This window comes from Heptranchias perlo, chromosome 8 (genome assembly GCF_035084215.1).
Source record: "Heptranchias perlo isolate sHepPer1 chromosome 8, sHepPer1.hap1, whole genome shotgun sequence".
NCBI lineage: Eukaryota > Metazoa > Chordata > Chondrichthyes > Hexanchiformes > Hexanchidae > Heptranchias > Heptranchias perlo.
Window position 1 is genome coordinate 92244636 of NC_090332.1, and position 16939 is coordinate 92261574.

Here is a 16939-nt window from a genome sequence, read left to right on the forward strand (position 1 = left end):
TATTCACAATATATATCAATGATTTGGATGAGGGGACCAAATGTAATATTTCCAAGTTTGCTGATGACACGAAACTAGGTGGGAAAGTGAGTTGGAGGAGGATGCAAAGAGGCTTCAAGGGGAAATAGGCAGGTTAAGTGATTGGGCAAGAGCTTGGCAGATGGAATATAATGTGGAAAAATGTGAAGTTATCCATTTTGGTAGGAACAACAGAAATGCAGAGTATTTTTTAAATGGTGAGAGATTGGGAAATGTTGATGTTCAAAGGGACCTGGGTGTCCTTGTACATGAGTCACTGAAAGCTAACATGCAGGTGCAGCAAGCAATTAGGAAGGCAAATGGTATGTTGGCCTTTATTACAAGAAGATTTGAGTACAGGAGTAAAGATGTCTTACTACAATTATATAGGGCCTTGGTGAGACCCCACCCTGGAGTATTGTGTACAATTTTGGTCTCCTTACCTAAGAGAGGATATACTTGCCATAGAGGTAGTGCAACGAAGGTTCACCAGACTGATTCCTGGGATGGCGGGATTGTCGTATGAGGAGAAATTGAGTGAGTAGACTAGGCCTGTATTCTCTAGAGTTTAGAAGAATGAGAGGTGATCTCATTGAAACATACAAAATTCTTACAGGGCGCAACAGGGTAGATGCAAGGAGGATGTTTTCCCTGGCTGGGGAGTCTGGAACCAGGGGTCACAGTCTCAGAATAAGGGGTAAGCCATTTAGGACTGAGATGAAGAGAAATTTCTTCACTCAGAGGGTGGTGAATCTTTGGAATTCTCTATCCCAGAGGGCTGTGGAGGTTCAGTCATTGAGTACATTCAAATCAGAGATCGATAGATTTCTAGATATTAAAGGCATCAAGGGATATGGGGATGGTGCAGGAAAATGGCGTTGAGGTAGAAGATCAGCCATGATCTTGTTGAATGGCGGGGCAGGCTTGAGGGGCCGGATGGCCTACTCCTGCTCCTATTTCTTCTGTTCTTATGTTCTTCTTCTAAATAAAAGACTTGCACTCTACAGTTCAAAAGTGAAGAGCTGTTATTTGAATGGCTGGATTTTCAATAAATTTCACCAAAACACAAAGATGAATGCTTTTTGATTTTTTTTTTATATGCTGTAAGTAAAAGGAAGTAAAGCTGGTAAGAGGTGCACCCCAATAACAGTCTTGTTGCCCTATGCAACTGTTTGCCATACTTTAATTCTAATCCTTTACTTTTATTTCTGTAGCCTCCGTTCAGTTGCCTTGGCAGAGAGCTGTGTCACACAACAATAAAGTGCCATATTACATCAAGTAAGTTTTCTTAAAGCTAAGTTATTTATTAATGTGAAATCAGAATAATTTTGCTTCCTCCTGGAATTAAGTTTTAAAACACCAGGAAATTAAAACAGCTCTTCTCGAGCACCACATTTACTGTCCCATTGAAGGACGGGATCCCTTCAAAGCAGGGATTTGTGGGTCAACAAAGAAGGGGCATTTATTGGGCGCCTGAGCTGGACAGACCTGCTTTCTGAAGAGGAGGTGTGAGCAAACTGTGGGGGTGCTAGCCTGGGAGTAGGAGGAGCAACTTCAGACAAAAAGTGCACTTTTTCATAACTATAAATGCAGCCCGAGTTTTCTTTTTAGAGATGAACTACTTACTTAGGTTCTGGGTTGCAGTTCTAACATCATCGTGAATAGATTTTTAAAATCTGTTGTTACATGAAATAAAACAACCTTCAATATAGCGTATATTGCTTAGACCTTGCTCAGTCATGGAGAAGCTTGAGAGTGCCAAAGACTGCATTATATATAGGCCCCGATATTAACACGGAGGCAGGCAGGGTGTGGGGTTCCCAATAGCAGGCAAAGAACAACGGCAAAGCCGGGGACGTGGAGGTGGCCTCATTTAAATAAATCACTGCAGACTCTTGCCCGACAGCTGGCCAGATAGACTGCCTCAGTGGCAGGCGGGAGCACAAATTAACGGCAGGAGGCCACAGCCGAGGACCCATGGAAACAGTCCCCGGCAGTCAGTAGAGGAAGGAAAGTTCCGGGCTGCTGTGGGGAGGTGGGACTGAGAGATCGGGGCTAGGGAGGCCGAAGGCTTCTTTGTGAGGCCTGGGAGTGTATGCCTGCTCCTCCTGACCCACAAGGATCTTAAAAAGAGGCAAAGTTGTAAAACGTACTGAGGCCTCTTTGGGCCAGTCAGCTCCTCCCACCATGTTGCTGCCGTTTAACAGACAGCACGGACCCATCCCCGTGTTGTGCCGGGCAACAGACAGCGTGGAGCCCCGCCCCGCATTGCTGCCAGGCAACAGGCAGCGCGGACCCCTCCCTCCCTTTGATGCCGGGCAACTGACAGTGCAGGACCCCCCGCATGGTGAAATTGAAAATAACCTCATCATCTTCCTCCTTCATTCTTGCATTAATAATCCTCGGTCTGTGTCCCCCTTAGTATCGAATCACCATTTAGTGGGAACAATATTTCCCTATTAACTCTCTCAAAACCTTTTGTAATTTTGAAAGTGTTTACTGCTGTGTTTTTTTTCAATATATCTAATAGTCCTTTTACAAGAAAAAAATGACTCTCATTACTGACAGTTATATTATAGTCGTGTTTGCACTCAAGATGGAGCATTGTCATTTTGGAGTATGTTAAATAAAATTTTGCTTCAAAAACATTCAAAATAAGTCAGGGAACCCACCACCATAGATTTTGTTCATTTTAAACTATTAATGTACTTGTGAATGCAAACATAATAATTGCTGCAAAATTTTGTTTGGAGTAACAGTTACTAAAGTTTAAAACTCCAGGAAGAAATGAATGGATGTAGCTGATATGACGAGTTACCATAGAACCATAGAAAAGATACAGCACAGAAGGGGGCCATTCGGCCCATCATGTCCGCGCCGGCTCAAAGAACAACCAGGTGCCCATTCTAATCCCACCTTCCAGCACCCGGTCCGTAGCCCTGCAGCTTACAGCACTTTAGGTGCAGGTCCAGGTACTTTTTAAAAGAATTGAAGGTCCCGGCCTCTACCACCAATTCGGGCAGCGAATTCCATACACCCACCACCCTCTGGGTAAAAAAAGCTTTCCTCATATCCCCTCTCATCCTTCCGCCAATCAACTTAAATCTATGTCCTCTAGTTCTTGAATTCTCCAGTAGGGGAAACAGGTACTTCCTGTCTACTCTATCTGGGCCCCTCATAATTTTGTACACCTCGATCAAGTCTCCCCTCAGCCTTCTCTGCTCCAAGGAAAACAGCCACAGCCTATCCAATCTCTCCTCGTACCTGCAATTTTCAAGGCCTGGCAACATTCTTGTAAATCTTCTCTGCACTTTCCACAGAGCAATTACGTCCTTCCTGTAATGTGGTGACCAGAACTGCGCACAATACTCCAGCTGTGGCCTTACCAGCGTTTTATACAGTTCCATCATTACATCCCTGCTTTTATATTCTATACCTCGGCTAATAACAGAGAGCATTCCGTTTGCCTTCTTCACAACCTTATCTACCTGTACTGCCATAAGAGATAGGAGCAGGAGTAGGCCATTCGGCCCCTCGAGCCTGCTCCGCCATTCAATGAGATCATGGCTGATCTGACTTTTACCTCAACTCCACTTTCCTGCCTTTTCCCCATATCCTTTGACTCCCTTGCTGATCAAAAATTTGTCTAACTCAGCCTTGAATGTATTCAATGACTCAGCCTCCACGGCTTTTTGGGGTAAAGAATTCCAAAGATTCACGACCCTCTGGGAGAAGAAATTCTCCTCATTTCCATCTTAAACGGGCGACCCCTTATTCTGAGACTATGCCCCCTTGTTTTAGATTCCCCCATGAGGGGTAACATCCTCTCAGCATCTACCCTATCGAGTCCCCTCAGAATCTTGTATGTTTCAATAAGATCTCCTCTCATTCTTCTAAACTCCAATGAGTATAGACCCAACCTGTTCAATCTTTCCTCATAAGACAACCCTTCCATACCCGGAATCAATCTAGTGAACCTTCTCTGAACTGCCTCCAATGCAAGCATGTCCTTCCTTAATTAATCCAGAACTGTACGCAGTACTCCGGGTGTGGTCTCACCAGCACCCTATACAGTTGTAGCATGACTTCCCTGCTTTCATACTCCATCCCCTTAGAAATAAAGGCCAATATTCCGTTTGCCTTCCGGATTACATGCTGCACCTGTATGTTGACTTTTTGCGTTTCATGTACGAGGACATCCAGATCCCTCTGTACCGCAGCATTTTGTAGTATTTCCCCATTCAAATAATATTTTGCTTTTTTATATTTCCTCCCAAAGTGGATGACTTGAGGTTTTCCCACATTATATTCCATCTGCCAAATTTTTGCCCATTCACCTGTCAATATCCCTTTGCAGACACTTTGTGTCCTCATTGCAACTTGCTTTTCCATCTATCTGCCATCTTCAGGGACCTGTGCACATGCACTCCAAGGTCTCTCACTTCCTCTACCCCTCTCAATATATTCCCATTGACTGTGTATTGCCTTTTACTGTTTGCCCTCCCTAAGTGCTTCTCTGGATTGAACTCACACTTCTCCGGGTTGAACTCCATTTGCCACTTTTCCGCCCACTCCACCAACCCATTGATATCTTCTTGGAGTCTACAGCTATCCTCTTCACTATCAACTACACGGCCAAGTTTTGTGTCATCTGCAAATTTGCCCATCATGCCCCCTACATTCAAGTCCAAATCATTAATATATACCACAAACAGCAAGGGACCCAACACTGAGCCCTGTGGCACACCACTGGAAACGGATTTCCATTCGCAAAGACATCCATCGACTTTTACCCTTTGTTTCCTGTTACTGAGCCAATTTTGGATCCAATTCGCCACATTTCTCTGTATCCCATGGGCTTTTACCTTTCTGACCAGTCTGCCATGTGGGTCCTTGTCAAATGCCTTACTAAAATCCATGTTGACAACGTCCACTGCACCACCCTCATCAATCCTCCTTGTCACTTCCTCAAAGAATTCAATCAGATTTGTAAGGCATGACCTTCCCTGAACAAATCCATGCTGACTATCCCTGATTAAACCATGCCTTTCCAAGTGACAGTTTATCCTATCTCTCAGTATTGATTCTACTTGTTTGCCCACCACCGAGGTAAGACTGACCGGCCCATAATTGTTCGGCCTTTCCCTCGTACCCTTTTTAAACAATTGTACTACGTTTGCAGTCTTCCAGTCCTCCGATACCTCCCCTGTATCTAGTAAGGATTGGAAAATGATCCTCAGAACATCCGCTATTTCCTCCCTGGCTTCCTTCAATAGCCTAGGAAACAATCCATCCAGCCCTAGTGACTTATCAACTTTCAAGGATTCCAGTCCCTCTAGTACTTCCTCTTTCATTATGTTTACCTTATCCAATATTTCACACCTCTCCTCTTTAACTACGACGTCCGGATCATCCCTTTCCTTTGTGAGTACGGAGACAAAATATTCATTTAAAACTCTACCCACATCCTCTTTTTTAAAATTCGTTCATGGGATGTGGGGGTCACTGGCAAGGCCGGCATTTATTGCCCATCCCTAATTGCCCTTGAGAAGGTGGTGGTGAGCCACCTTCTTGAACCGCTGCAGTCAGTCTGGTGAAGGTTCTCCCACAGTGCTGTTAGGAAGGGAGTTCCAGGATTTTGACCCAGCGACGATGAAGGAACGGCGATATATTTCCAAGTCGGGTTGGTGTGTGACTTGGAGGGGAACGTGCAGGTGGTGTTGTTCCCATGTGCCTGCTGCTCTTGTCCTTCTAGGTGGTAGAGGTCGCGGGTTTGGGAGGTGCTGTCGAAGAAGCCTTGGCGAGTTGCTGCAGTGCATCCTGTGGATGGTACACACTGCAGCCACAGTGCGCCGGTGGTGAAGGGAGTGAATGTTTAGGGTGGTGGATGGCGTGCCAATCAAGCGGGCTGCTTTGACCTGGATGGTGTCGAGCTTCTTGAGTGTTGTTGGTGCTGCAAGTGGAGAGTATTCCATCACACTCCTGACTTGTGCCTTGTAGATGGTGGAAAGGCTTTGGGGAGTCAGGAGGTGAGTCACTCGCCGCAGAATACCCAGCCTCTGACCTGCTCTTGTAGCCACAGTATTTATATGGCTGGTCCAGTTAAGTTTCTGGTCAATGGTGACCCCCAGGATGTTGATGGTGGGGGATTCGGCGATGGTAATGCCGTTGACTGTCAAGGGGAGGTGGTTAGACACTCTCTTGTTGGAGATGATCATTGTCTGGCACGAATGTTACTTGCCACTTATGAGCCCAAGCCTGGATGTTGTCCAGGTCTTGCTGCATGCGGGCTCGGACTGCTTCATTATCTGAGGGGCTGCGAATGGAACTGAACACTGTGCAATCATCAGTGAACATCCCCATTTCTGACCTTATGATGGAGGGAAGGTCATTGATGAAGCAGTTCAAGATGGTTGGGCCTCGGACACTGCCCTGAGGAACTCCTGCAGCAATGCCCTGGGGCTGAGATGATTGGCCTCCAACAACCACTACCATCTTCCTTTGTGCTAGGTATGACTCCAGCCACTGGTGACACACAAGTTACCCTTATCATCCCTGATAGGTCCCACCTTTTCCTTAGCTTATCCTCTTGTTCTTAATGTACTGATAAAATATCTTTGGGTTTTCTTTAATCTTACTAGCTAATATTTTTTCATGCCCTCTCTTTGCTTTCCTTTTTTCCTTTTTTACATCATCCCTGTACTTTCTATACTCCTCTAGGCTTTCTGCAGTATTTAGTTTTCTGTGACAGTCATAAGCTTTCTTTTTCTGCTTTATCTTGCTCCATATACTTCTAGACAACCTGGGGGCTCTCAATTTGGCAGTGCCACTCTTTTTCTTTGAGGGGACATTTCTGCATTGTACCCGTAGAATTTCACTTTTTAGTGCCTCCCACTGGCTTGCCACTGATTTCTCCTCAAGTAGTTATGTCTGGTCCACTTCTGCCAAATCACCTCTTAGTTCTGTAAAATTTGCCTTCCCCCAATTTAAAATGTTTACTCCTGAGTTAACTCTGTCCTTTTCCATAATAATGCTAAAACTAACTGAATTGTGGTCACTATCCCCAATATGGTCACCCACTGTCACTTCACCCACTTGCCCATCTTCATTTCCCAGAACTAAATCTAGAATTGCATCCCCTCCTGTTGGGCTTGTCACGTACTGGCTAAAAAAGTTCTCCTGGACACCGATCAAGAATTTTGCACCCTCTCTGCCCCTCACACTGTTTGAATCCCAGTTGATGTTAGGGTAGTTGAAGTCCCCTACTATTATTGCCCTCTTATTTTTGCACTCAGAAATTTGCCTACATATTTGTTCTTCTATCTCCCTTTCGCTATTCATGGGTCTACAGTACACTCCTAGTAGTGTGACTGCCCCTTTTTTATTTCTTAGCTCAACCCATTTGGCCTTGATTGATGATCCATTTAGCATATCATCCCTTCTCACAACTGTAATTGATTCTTTAACCAATAATGCTACCCCCCCCCTCCTTTCTTATCACCCACTCTATCCTGCCTGAAAACTCTAATCCAGGGATATTGAGCTGCCAATTATCCCCCTCTTTAAGCCAGGTTTCCGTTATAGCAATGATATCATGCTGCGGTGTGTCTATCTGTGCCCTTAGTTCATCTGCTTTGTTTGTAATACTCCTCGCATTGAAGTATATACCCTTTAACCCCGTCAAATTCCTGTGCTGAACACTATTTAACCTTTGCTTCTTTTGCCTTTCTGAGTTGCTAAATATGTCACTAACTGCTTTTCTACTTCCCGTTTCCTGGTGTGAATTTGTCCTATCTGTACCTGCCCTTACGGTTGGTGTTTGTTAACGAGGTGCATTAAATTGATCTCTTCTCCCCCTCATCTGCTCCAGCTTTCTCCAGTATAAAAATATCTTGGCAATATCTAACAGCAATGTTTTGATGTGAAGCTGAAAGTTGGAGTAAAAATATCATCTATTGCTACAGTTTATGTGAAAAGGTTTCTTAATGATTCTCATATTGTATAGGATTATTATGGAACTTAAAAAACATAAATGTAAATGGTTTTTGCAAAGCATGCATGGTTCTAGCATGCATAAGGCTGAAGAAGAAACCAGTGATTTTAGGGGATTAGTGAACTGTGGACCAGAGTACTTAAAATCTCCAAGTTGTGAACATGCCAAAACGCTTATTCGCCCTGAAGATTGGAGATGTGTCTACAAAATAAGAATGGTGATACTACTGTTTATCAGCACTGTTCAACAGTAAATTAGAAAGTTGTCATGATGGTTAAAAACCTGCTTGTCTATTCTAAATAGCTTGCATTGCTGCTTCCTCCAGGCATGTGTGCATGCGCAGACAGGAATGTCTCAGAAAGGTGAGACATTCCTGCGATTAGGGGAAGTGTCTCCCCTTGAAGTGTGTAGTTTCTGACCTGCCAAGTCTCGTTGTACCAGCCTTCAGGTTTTTGTTATGTCAGCGTTTGAGTTAATGAAAGTGTTTTAAAGGATTTTCTTTTTGTTGGACTGTTTGCTATAAAATAAGCAAGAGTCGGTTAAGAAGGTCTTGTGGTTGCGAAGAGTAATGGAACAGAAAGCTTCTGCATAAAAAAGTCATGATGTGGAGATGTACTAGGCCCTAAGTCAGCATGTATGAGTAGCTTGAAGCAGTTTTGCAGTGAAGATCTGGAAGCGTGTTCTGACATTTTGTCAATTCTGATTTTTTTTTAAAGCAGACATGCAGCTGGAGCTTGCTGGGTAGGTTGCAGTCTATGCAGCTACGTACTGTGAATATTTTTCTGTGCACTGTTAGTAACATGTGTTTTAACCTTGCTGTATTTCTTTGCTTTGTTTGTTTCCCCAATGGTCAGAGGGCTGTGGTAGCATTTCTTTGTCAGATATTTTGTTTTGTTTCCTTAACCTGCTACAACAGGTGTGTCCAAACTGAGCCTTTGGTCCACATGCAGCCCTGGCATTTTCACCCTTGAAGCCTGGACATCCCGGTCCTGTTTGTCTTTGTTTCTTATTTACTATTTTATCCTGTTTGAATATCATGGGCCTGGATGTTTGAAAAGGACTGTTTTTAGGGCTGTTACCTCGTTGATGGATAAATCCTAAATCAGAACACAAAGATCTGTAGGCACAAAGGATCGGGGGAGAAAGGTAGCACTAGAGCAAGCAATAGTACAGTATTATGTGGGATCAGACTAAGAGCGAGTACAAGAAAGTCTAAGACTGGTTTGCAGTGCATGTGTGTAAACGCATGAAGGGTGGTAAACAAGGTTGGTGAGCTGCAGGCGCAAATAACCAAATGGGAATACGATGTTGTGGCGTTAATGGAGACCTGGCTCAAAAAAGGGCAGGATTGGATACTAAATATTCCTGGATACAAGGTGTTCAGCAAAGATAGGGAAGGAAAGAAAGCGGGGGAGGAGCGGTGGCAGTATTGATTAAGGAGAATATTGCTGGAGGGAGAGGATGTCCTGGAGGGGTCAAGGACAGAATCTATTTGGTTAGAGTTAAGAAATAAAAGAGGTGTCATTACACTACTGGGTGTATTCTATAGGCCACCAACTAGTGGGAAGGATATAGAGGAGCAAATTTGCAGGGAAATTACAAAGAGGTGCAAAAGCTATATGACAAAAGAGAAAGTAATGATAACTGGGGACTTCAACTATCCTAATATAGACTGGGATAACAATTATAATATAAGGGGTACAGAGGGGGAGGAATATTTGAAATGTGTTGAGGATAACTTTCTTAACCAGTACGTTTCCGGCCCAACGAGGAAGGAAGCATTGCTGGGCTTGGTTCTAGGGAATGAGGTGGGCCAAGTGGAGCAAGTGTCAGTGGGATAGCATGTAGGGAGCAGTGATCATAGTATCATAAGGTTTAGAATAGCTATGGAAAAGGACTAGGACCCACTCTAAAGTAAAAATACTCAATTGGAGGAGGGTCAATTTCAATGGGATGAGAACAGATCTGGCCCGGGTAAATTGGAATCAAAGATTGGCAGGCAAAATTGTAATTGAACAGTGGGCGGCCTTTAAGGAGGAGATGGTTTGGGTACAGTCTAGGCACATTCCCACAAGGCAGAAAGGTAGGGCAACTAAAGCCAGAGCTCCCTGGATGACAAGAGAGATAGAAAGTAAGATGAAACGGAAAAAAGGGGCGTACATCAGACGTCAGGTTGAGGAGAACCAAGGCAAGTGAGAACCAGGCAGAATTTAGAAAGTTCAGAGGGGAAGTGAAAAAGCAAATAAGAGGGGCAAAGAGAGAGTATGAGAATAGACTGGCGGCCAACATAAAAGGGAATCCAAAAGTCTTCTACAGGCATGTAAACAGTAAAAGGATAGTAAGAGGAGGGGTGGGGTCGATTAGGGACCATAAAGGAGATCTACTCATGGAGGCAGAGGGGGTGGCCGAAGTACTAAATGAGTACTTTGCATCTGTCTTTACCAAGAAAGAAGATGCTGCCAGAGTCTCGGTAAAGGAAGATATAGTTGAGATACTGGATGGGCAAAAAATTGATAAAGAAGAGGTACTTGAAAGGCTAGCTGTACTTAAAGTAGATAAGTCACCCGGTCCGGATGGGATGCATCCAAGGTTACTGAGGGAAGTAAGGGTGGAGATTGCAGAGGTACTGGCCATAATCTTCCAAACATCCATAGATACGGGGGTGGTGCAAGAGGACTGGAGAATTGCCAATGTTACACCCTTGTTCAAAAAAGGGTGTAAGGATAAAGCCAGCAACTACCGGCCAGTCAGTTTAACCTCGGTGATGGGGAAACTTTTAGAAACGATAATCTGGGACAGAATTAACAGTCACTTGGACGAGGGTGGATTGATTAGGGAAAGCCAGCACAGATTTGTTAAAGGCAAATTGTGTTTAACTAACCTGATAGAGTTTTTTGATGAGGTAACAGAGAGGGTAGATGAGGGCAATGCTGTTGATGTGGTGTATATGAACTTTCAAAAGGCGTTTGATAAAATGCCACACGGTCAGCTTATCATCAAGATTGTGGCCCATGGAACAAAGGGGGCGGTAGCAACACGGATATAGAATTGGCTAAGGGACAGGAAACAAAGAGTCGTGGTGAACGGTTGTTTTTCGGACTGGAAGAAGGTGTACAGTTGAGGTCCTCAAGGGTCAGTGCTGGGACCACTGCTTTACTTGATATATATTAATGACTTGTGAGTACACGGCACAATTTCAAAACTTGCAGATGACACAAACGTGAAAGGGTAGTAAACAATGAGGAGGATAGTGATAGACTTCAAGAGGATATAGACAGTCTGGTGGCATGGTTGGACCCGTGGCAGGTGAAATTTAACACAGAAAAATGCGAACTGATATATTTCAGTAGGAAGAATGAGGAGAGGCAATATAAACTAGAGGGCACAACTCTAAAAGGGATACAGGAACAGAGAGATCTGGGGGTATTTGTGCCCAAATCATTGAAGGTGGCAGGGCAGGTTGAGAAAGTGGTTCAAAAAGCATACGGGATCCTGGGCTTTATAAATAGAGGCATAGAGTACAAAAGTATGGAAGTCATGATGAAACACTTTATAAACCACTGGTTCGGCCACAACTAGAGTATTGTGTCCAGTTCTGAGCACCGCACTTTAGGAAAGATGTAAAGGCCTTAGAGAGGATGCAAGAAGAGATTTACTGGAATGATTCCAGGGATGAGGGACTTTAGTTATGTGGATAGACTGGAGAAGTGGTGGTGTTCTCCATGGGACAGAGACGGTTGCAAGGGGATTTGATAGAGGTATTCAAAATCATAAAGAGTCTAAACAGAGTAGATAGAGAGAAACTGTTCCCATTGGCGGAAGGATCAAGAACCAGAGGACATAGATTTAAGGTGATTGGCAAAAGAATCAAAGGTGACATGAGGAAAATCTTTTTTACACAGCGAGTGGTTAGGATCTGGAATGCACTGCCTGAGGGGGTGGTGGAGGCAGATTCAATCGTGGCCTTCAAAAGGGAGTTGGATAAGTACTTGAAAGGAAAAGTTTTGCAGGGGTGTGGGGATAGGGCGGGGGAGTGGGACTAGCTTTATTGCTCTTGCATGGAGCCGGTGTGGCCTCAATGGGCCGAATGGCCTCCTTCCGTTCTGTAACCTTTCTATGATTCTATGTTGCCAGGACTGAAGAATTTTAGCTATGTGGGAAGATTGGATAGGCTGGGGTTGTTTTATTTGGAACAGAGGAGACTGAGGGGAGATTTAATTGAGATGTATAAAATTATGAGGGGCCTAGATAGAGTGGATAGGAAGGACCTATTTCCCTTAGCAGAGAGGTCAATAACCAGGGGTCATAGTTTTAAAGTGATTGGTAGAAGGATTAGAGGGGAGTTGCAGAGAAATTATTTCACCCAGAGTGGTAAAGGTCTGGAAACTCACTGCCTGAGAGGTGGTAGAGGCAGAAACCCTCATTGTATTGAAAGGGTAATATAGAAGCATAGAAACTAGGAGCAAGAGTAGGCCATTCGGCCCTTCGGGCCTGCTCCGCCATTCAAAATGATCATGGCTGATCATCTAACTCAGTACCCTGTTCCCATTTTTTCCCCATATCCTTTGATCCCTTTAGCATTAAGAAATATATCTATCTCCTTCTTGAATACATCAAATGACTTGGCCTCCACTGCCTTCTGTGGTAGAGAATTCCACAGGTTCACCACCCTCTGAGTGAAGAAATTTCTCCTCACCTCGGTTCTAAATGGCATACCCCGTATCCTGAGACGTATCCCCTGGTTCTGGACTCCCCAGCCATCGGGAACATCCTCCCTGCATCTAGTCTGTGTAGTCCTGTTAGAATTTTATATGTTTCGATGAGATCACCTCTCATTCTTCTAAACTCTAGTGAATATAGGCCGAGTCGACCCAATCTCTCCTCATACGTCAGTCCTGCCATCCCAGGAATCAGTCTGGTAAACCTTCGTTGCACTCCCTCCATGGTAAGGACATCCTTCCTCAGATAAGGAGACCAAAACTGCACACAATACTCCAGATGTGGTCTCACCAAAGCCCTGTATAACTGCAGTAAGACATCCCTGCTCCTGTACTCAAATCCTCTTGCAATGAAGGCCAACATACCATTTGCCTTCCTAACTGCTTGCTGCACCTGAATGCTCACTTTCAGCGACTGGTGTACAAGGACACCCAGGTCTCGATGCGCCTCCCCTTTTCCCAATCTATCACCATTCAGATAATAATCTGCCTTTCTGTTTTTACAACCAAAGTGGATAACCTCACATTTATCCACGTTATACTGCATCTACCATGTTCTTGCCCACTCACCCAACTTGTCCAAATCACATTGGAGCCTCTTTGCATCCTCCTCACAGCTCATATTCCACCCCTGCTTTGTGTCATCTGCAAACTTGTAAATGTTACATTTAGTTCCCTCATCCAAATCATTGATATATATTGTGAATAGCTGGGGCCCAAGCACTGATCCCTGCGGTACCCCACTAGTCACTGCCTGCCACCCGGAAAAAGACCCGTTTATTCCTACTCTCTGTTTCCTGTCTGTCAATCAATTCTCAATCCATGCCAGTATATTCCCCCCAATCCCATGTGCTTCAATTTTGCACACTAACCTCTTGTGTGGGACCTTATCAAAAGCCTTCTGAAAATCCAAATACACCACATCCACTGGTTCTCCCCTATCTATTCTACTAGTTACATCCTCAAAAAACTCCAGTAGATTTGTTAAGCATGATTTCCCTTTCATAAACCTATGCTGACTTTGTCCAATCCTGTTAATGCCCTCGAAGTGTTCTGTTATCACCTCTTTTGTAATAGACTCTAGCATTTTTCCCACTACTGATGTTAGGCTAACTGGTCTGTAATTCCCTGTTTTTTCTCTCCCTCCTTTTTTAAATAGTGGAGTTACATTTGCCACCTTCCAATCTGTAGGAAGTGTTCCAAAGTCTATAGAATTTTGGAAGATGATCACCAATGCATCCACTATTTCCAGGACCACTTGCTTTAGTACTCTGGGATGTAGATTATCAGGCCCTGGGGATTTGTCAGCCTTTAGCCCCATTAATTTCCCCAGCACTATTTTTTTTTACTAATACTGGTTTCCTTCATTTCCTCCCTCTCACTAGACCCTTGGTTCCCTAACATTTCTGGGAGGTTATTTGTGTCCTCCTTTGTGAAGACAGAACCAAAGTATGTGTTTAATTGTTCTGCCATTTCTTTGTTCCCCATTATAATTTCCCCCATTTCTGACTGTAAGGGACCTACTTTGTCTTCACTAATCTTTTTCTCTTGACATATTTATAGAAGCTTTTACAGTCAGTTTTTATGTTCCCTGCTAGTTTACTCCCATACTCTATTTTTCCCCTCTTCATCAATCTCTTTGTCCTCCTTTGCTGAATTCTGAACTCCCAATCCTCAGGCTTGTTGCTTTTTCTGGCAATTTTATATGTCTCCTCTTTGGATCTAATACTGTCCCTAATTTCTTTTGTAAGCCATGGTTGAGCCACCTTTCCTGTTTTATTTTTTCGCCAGACAGGAATGAATAATTGTTTTAATTCCTGCGCACGTTCTTTAAATATTAACCATTGCCTATCCACCGTCATCCCTTTTAGTAAAGTTCCCTAATCTATCATAGCCAACTCGCACCTCATACTTTCATAATTTCCTTTATTTAGATTCAGGACCCTAGTTTCGGATTCAACTACTTCACTCTCCATCTTAATGAGGAATTCTATCATGTTATGGTCACTCTTCCCTAAGGGACCCCACACAACAAGATTGTTAATTAATCCTTTCTCATTGCACAATACCCAGTCTAGGATCGCCTGTTCTCTAGTTGGTTCCTCAACGTATTGGTCTAGAAAACTATCTCGTACACACTCCAGGAATTCCTCCCCCACAGTATTATTGCTAATTTGGTTTGATCAATCTATATGTATATTAAAGTCACCCATGATTATAGTTGTACCCTTCTTGCATGCGTCTCTATTTTCATGTTTAATGTCCCCCCTACATCTCCACTACTGTTTGGAGGCCTATAGACAATCCCTACTAACGTTTTCTGCCCCTTGGTGTTTCTTAGCTCCACCCATACAGATTCCACATCGTGATTTTCCGAGCCAATATCCTTCCTCACTATTGCATTGATTTCCTCCTTTACTAACAACGCTACCCCACCTCCTTTCCCTTTTTGCCTGTCCTTCCTAAATATTGAATACCCCTGGATGTTCAGTTCCCATCCTTGGTCACCCTGCAACCATGTCTCCATAATCGCAACTATATCATAACCGTTAATATCTATCTTCGCTGTTAATTCATCGAGCTTATTGCGAATGCTCCGCGCATTAAGACACAATGCCTTTAGACTTGTCTTTTTAAGATTGCTAGTCATCTTAGTTTTATTTTGCACTTTGGCCCTATTTGTTTCTCGCCCTTGTTTTCTCTGCCTTTCAATATTGCTTCTTTCCTTTCTGTCTTTTGTTTCTATCCTTGTTTCCCCCTCCTCTGTCTCCCTGCTAAAGGTTCCCATCTCCCATTCTAGTTTAAACCTTCCCCAACAGCACTAGCAAACACCCCCGCGAGGACATTGGACCCGGTCCTGCTCGTGTATAACCCGTCCCGATTGTACATGCCCCACCTTCCCCAGAACCGGTCCCAATGTCCCAGGAATCTAAATCCCTCCCTCCCACACCATCTCTGCAGCCACACATTCATTTGGTCTATTCTCCTGTTCCTATACTCACTAGCACGTGGCACTGGTAGTAATTAGATGTGCACTTGAAGTGCTATAACCTACAAGGCTACGGACCAAGTGCTTTAAAGTGGGATTCGGCTGGATAGCTCTTTTTTGGCCGGCACAGACACAATGCGCCGAATGGCCTCCTTCTGTGCCATAAATCTCTATGATTCTATGATAAATACATTTAGGGTTAAAAAGAGTTTAAAAAGCATTGTGTGGTCTACTTCTGGATTTCGAGTTAATTTGCGTGCATTCTCCCTCCAGCCACCAGACTCAGAGTACCTGTTGGGACCATCCAAAGATGACAGAACTTTTTCACTCATTGGGTAAGTAGACTGGCAGCAGGTCTTTATGTGCAGTACTGTGTCATTATTAGATTATTGCGACACAAAGAATAACAAAAAGAAATTCTGGTTTGTTTGCAACTACGAATTTAAATCTATTTAAAATATGTACATTGACATAAAACAGATGTCCAAATCCAATATTTGAAGTAATATATAAGCAGGAGTTATGGACTACATCGGTGACATAACTGAAAACGATTGTTAGTGAATTCTGGCTATAAATAGCAGCAAAATCAATGCTGCTAATATTTTGAAATGCCGGTTCATAATGATCTGCATATTTTTAATCCCCTACTTTGCTAGTGACTGTATAAGTTAACTTGTCACCTCAATAACTTGAAAAGGTTTTGGTAGATTTCAGACTTTATATGTAAGTTTCCGTGCTTGCAGTGAGTGTAGGTTGGAGAATCGGGCTGTGTTGTTGTAGCCGTATCTCTGACCTGTGCTCCCTTTGAGTGCAGGTTGGATAGATTTACCCCTAATTGTACAGTATTTAGAACCTGAGCTCCGTTCAGGAATAAACATACTTAAAATAGATGTCTCCCTTTGCACATCCATAAGAGCCAATTTGTCACTTCAATAAGCTAAACATGTCAAGTGAGAGCTAATACTTGCTGTTCTGCATGACAAAAATGTCAACACTTGACTCGAGTACAAAGCATTTAAAAATTGAAAGTTAGTCCCAAAATAACATGCTCAGAAAGCCATACTATGACATAGTTTACATAAGAAGTTTGAAAATGTCCCCATTTCTTAACAGTAACATTTAAAAACATCTGTCCACACTATTGCTATACTACCATCATCTCTATATGCAGTAATAGAGAAGCTATATAAAATTATAATGTGTGTGTGGCTCCCTCTA

The 16939-nt window shown here is 43.4% G+C and overlaps 1 protein-coding gene across 1 annotated transcript in view; it reads left to right on the plus strand.

Annotated features, from left to right (window-relative positions):
- utrn (utrophin) overlaps positions 1-16939 on the plus strand; it is a 664298-nt gene that overhangs the window by 512470 nt on the left and 134889 nt on the right. Inside the window, exons 61-62 of the mRNA XM_067989572.1 lie at positions 1233-1296; positions 15992-16053. Of these exons, the coding sequence (XP_067845673.1) occupies positions 1233-1296; positions 15992-16053 (126 nt within the window). The remainder of the gene's footprint in view (positions 1-1232; positions 1297-15991; positions 16054-16939) is intronic.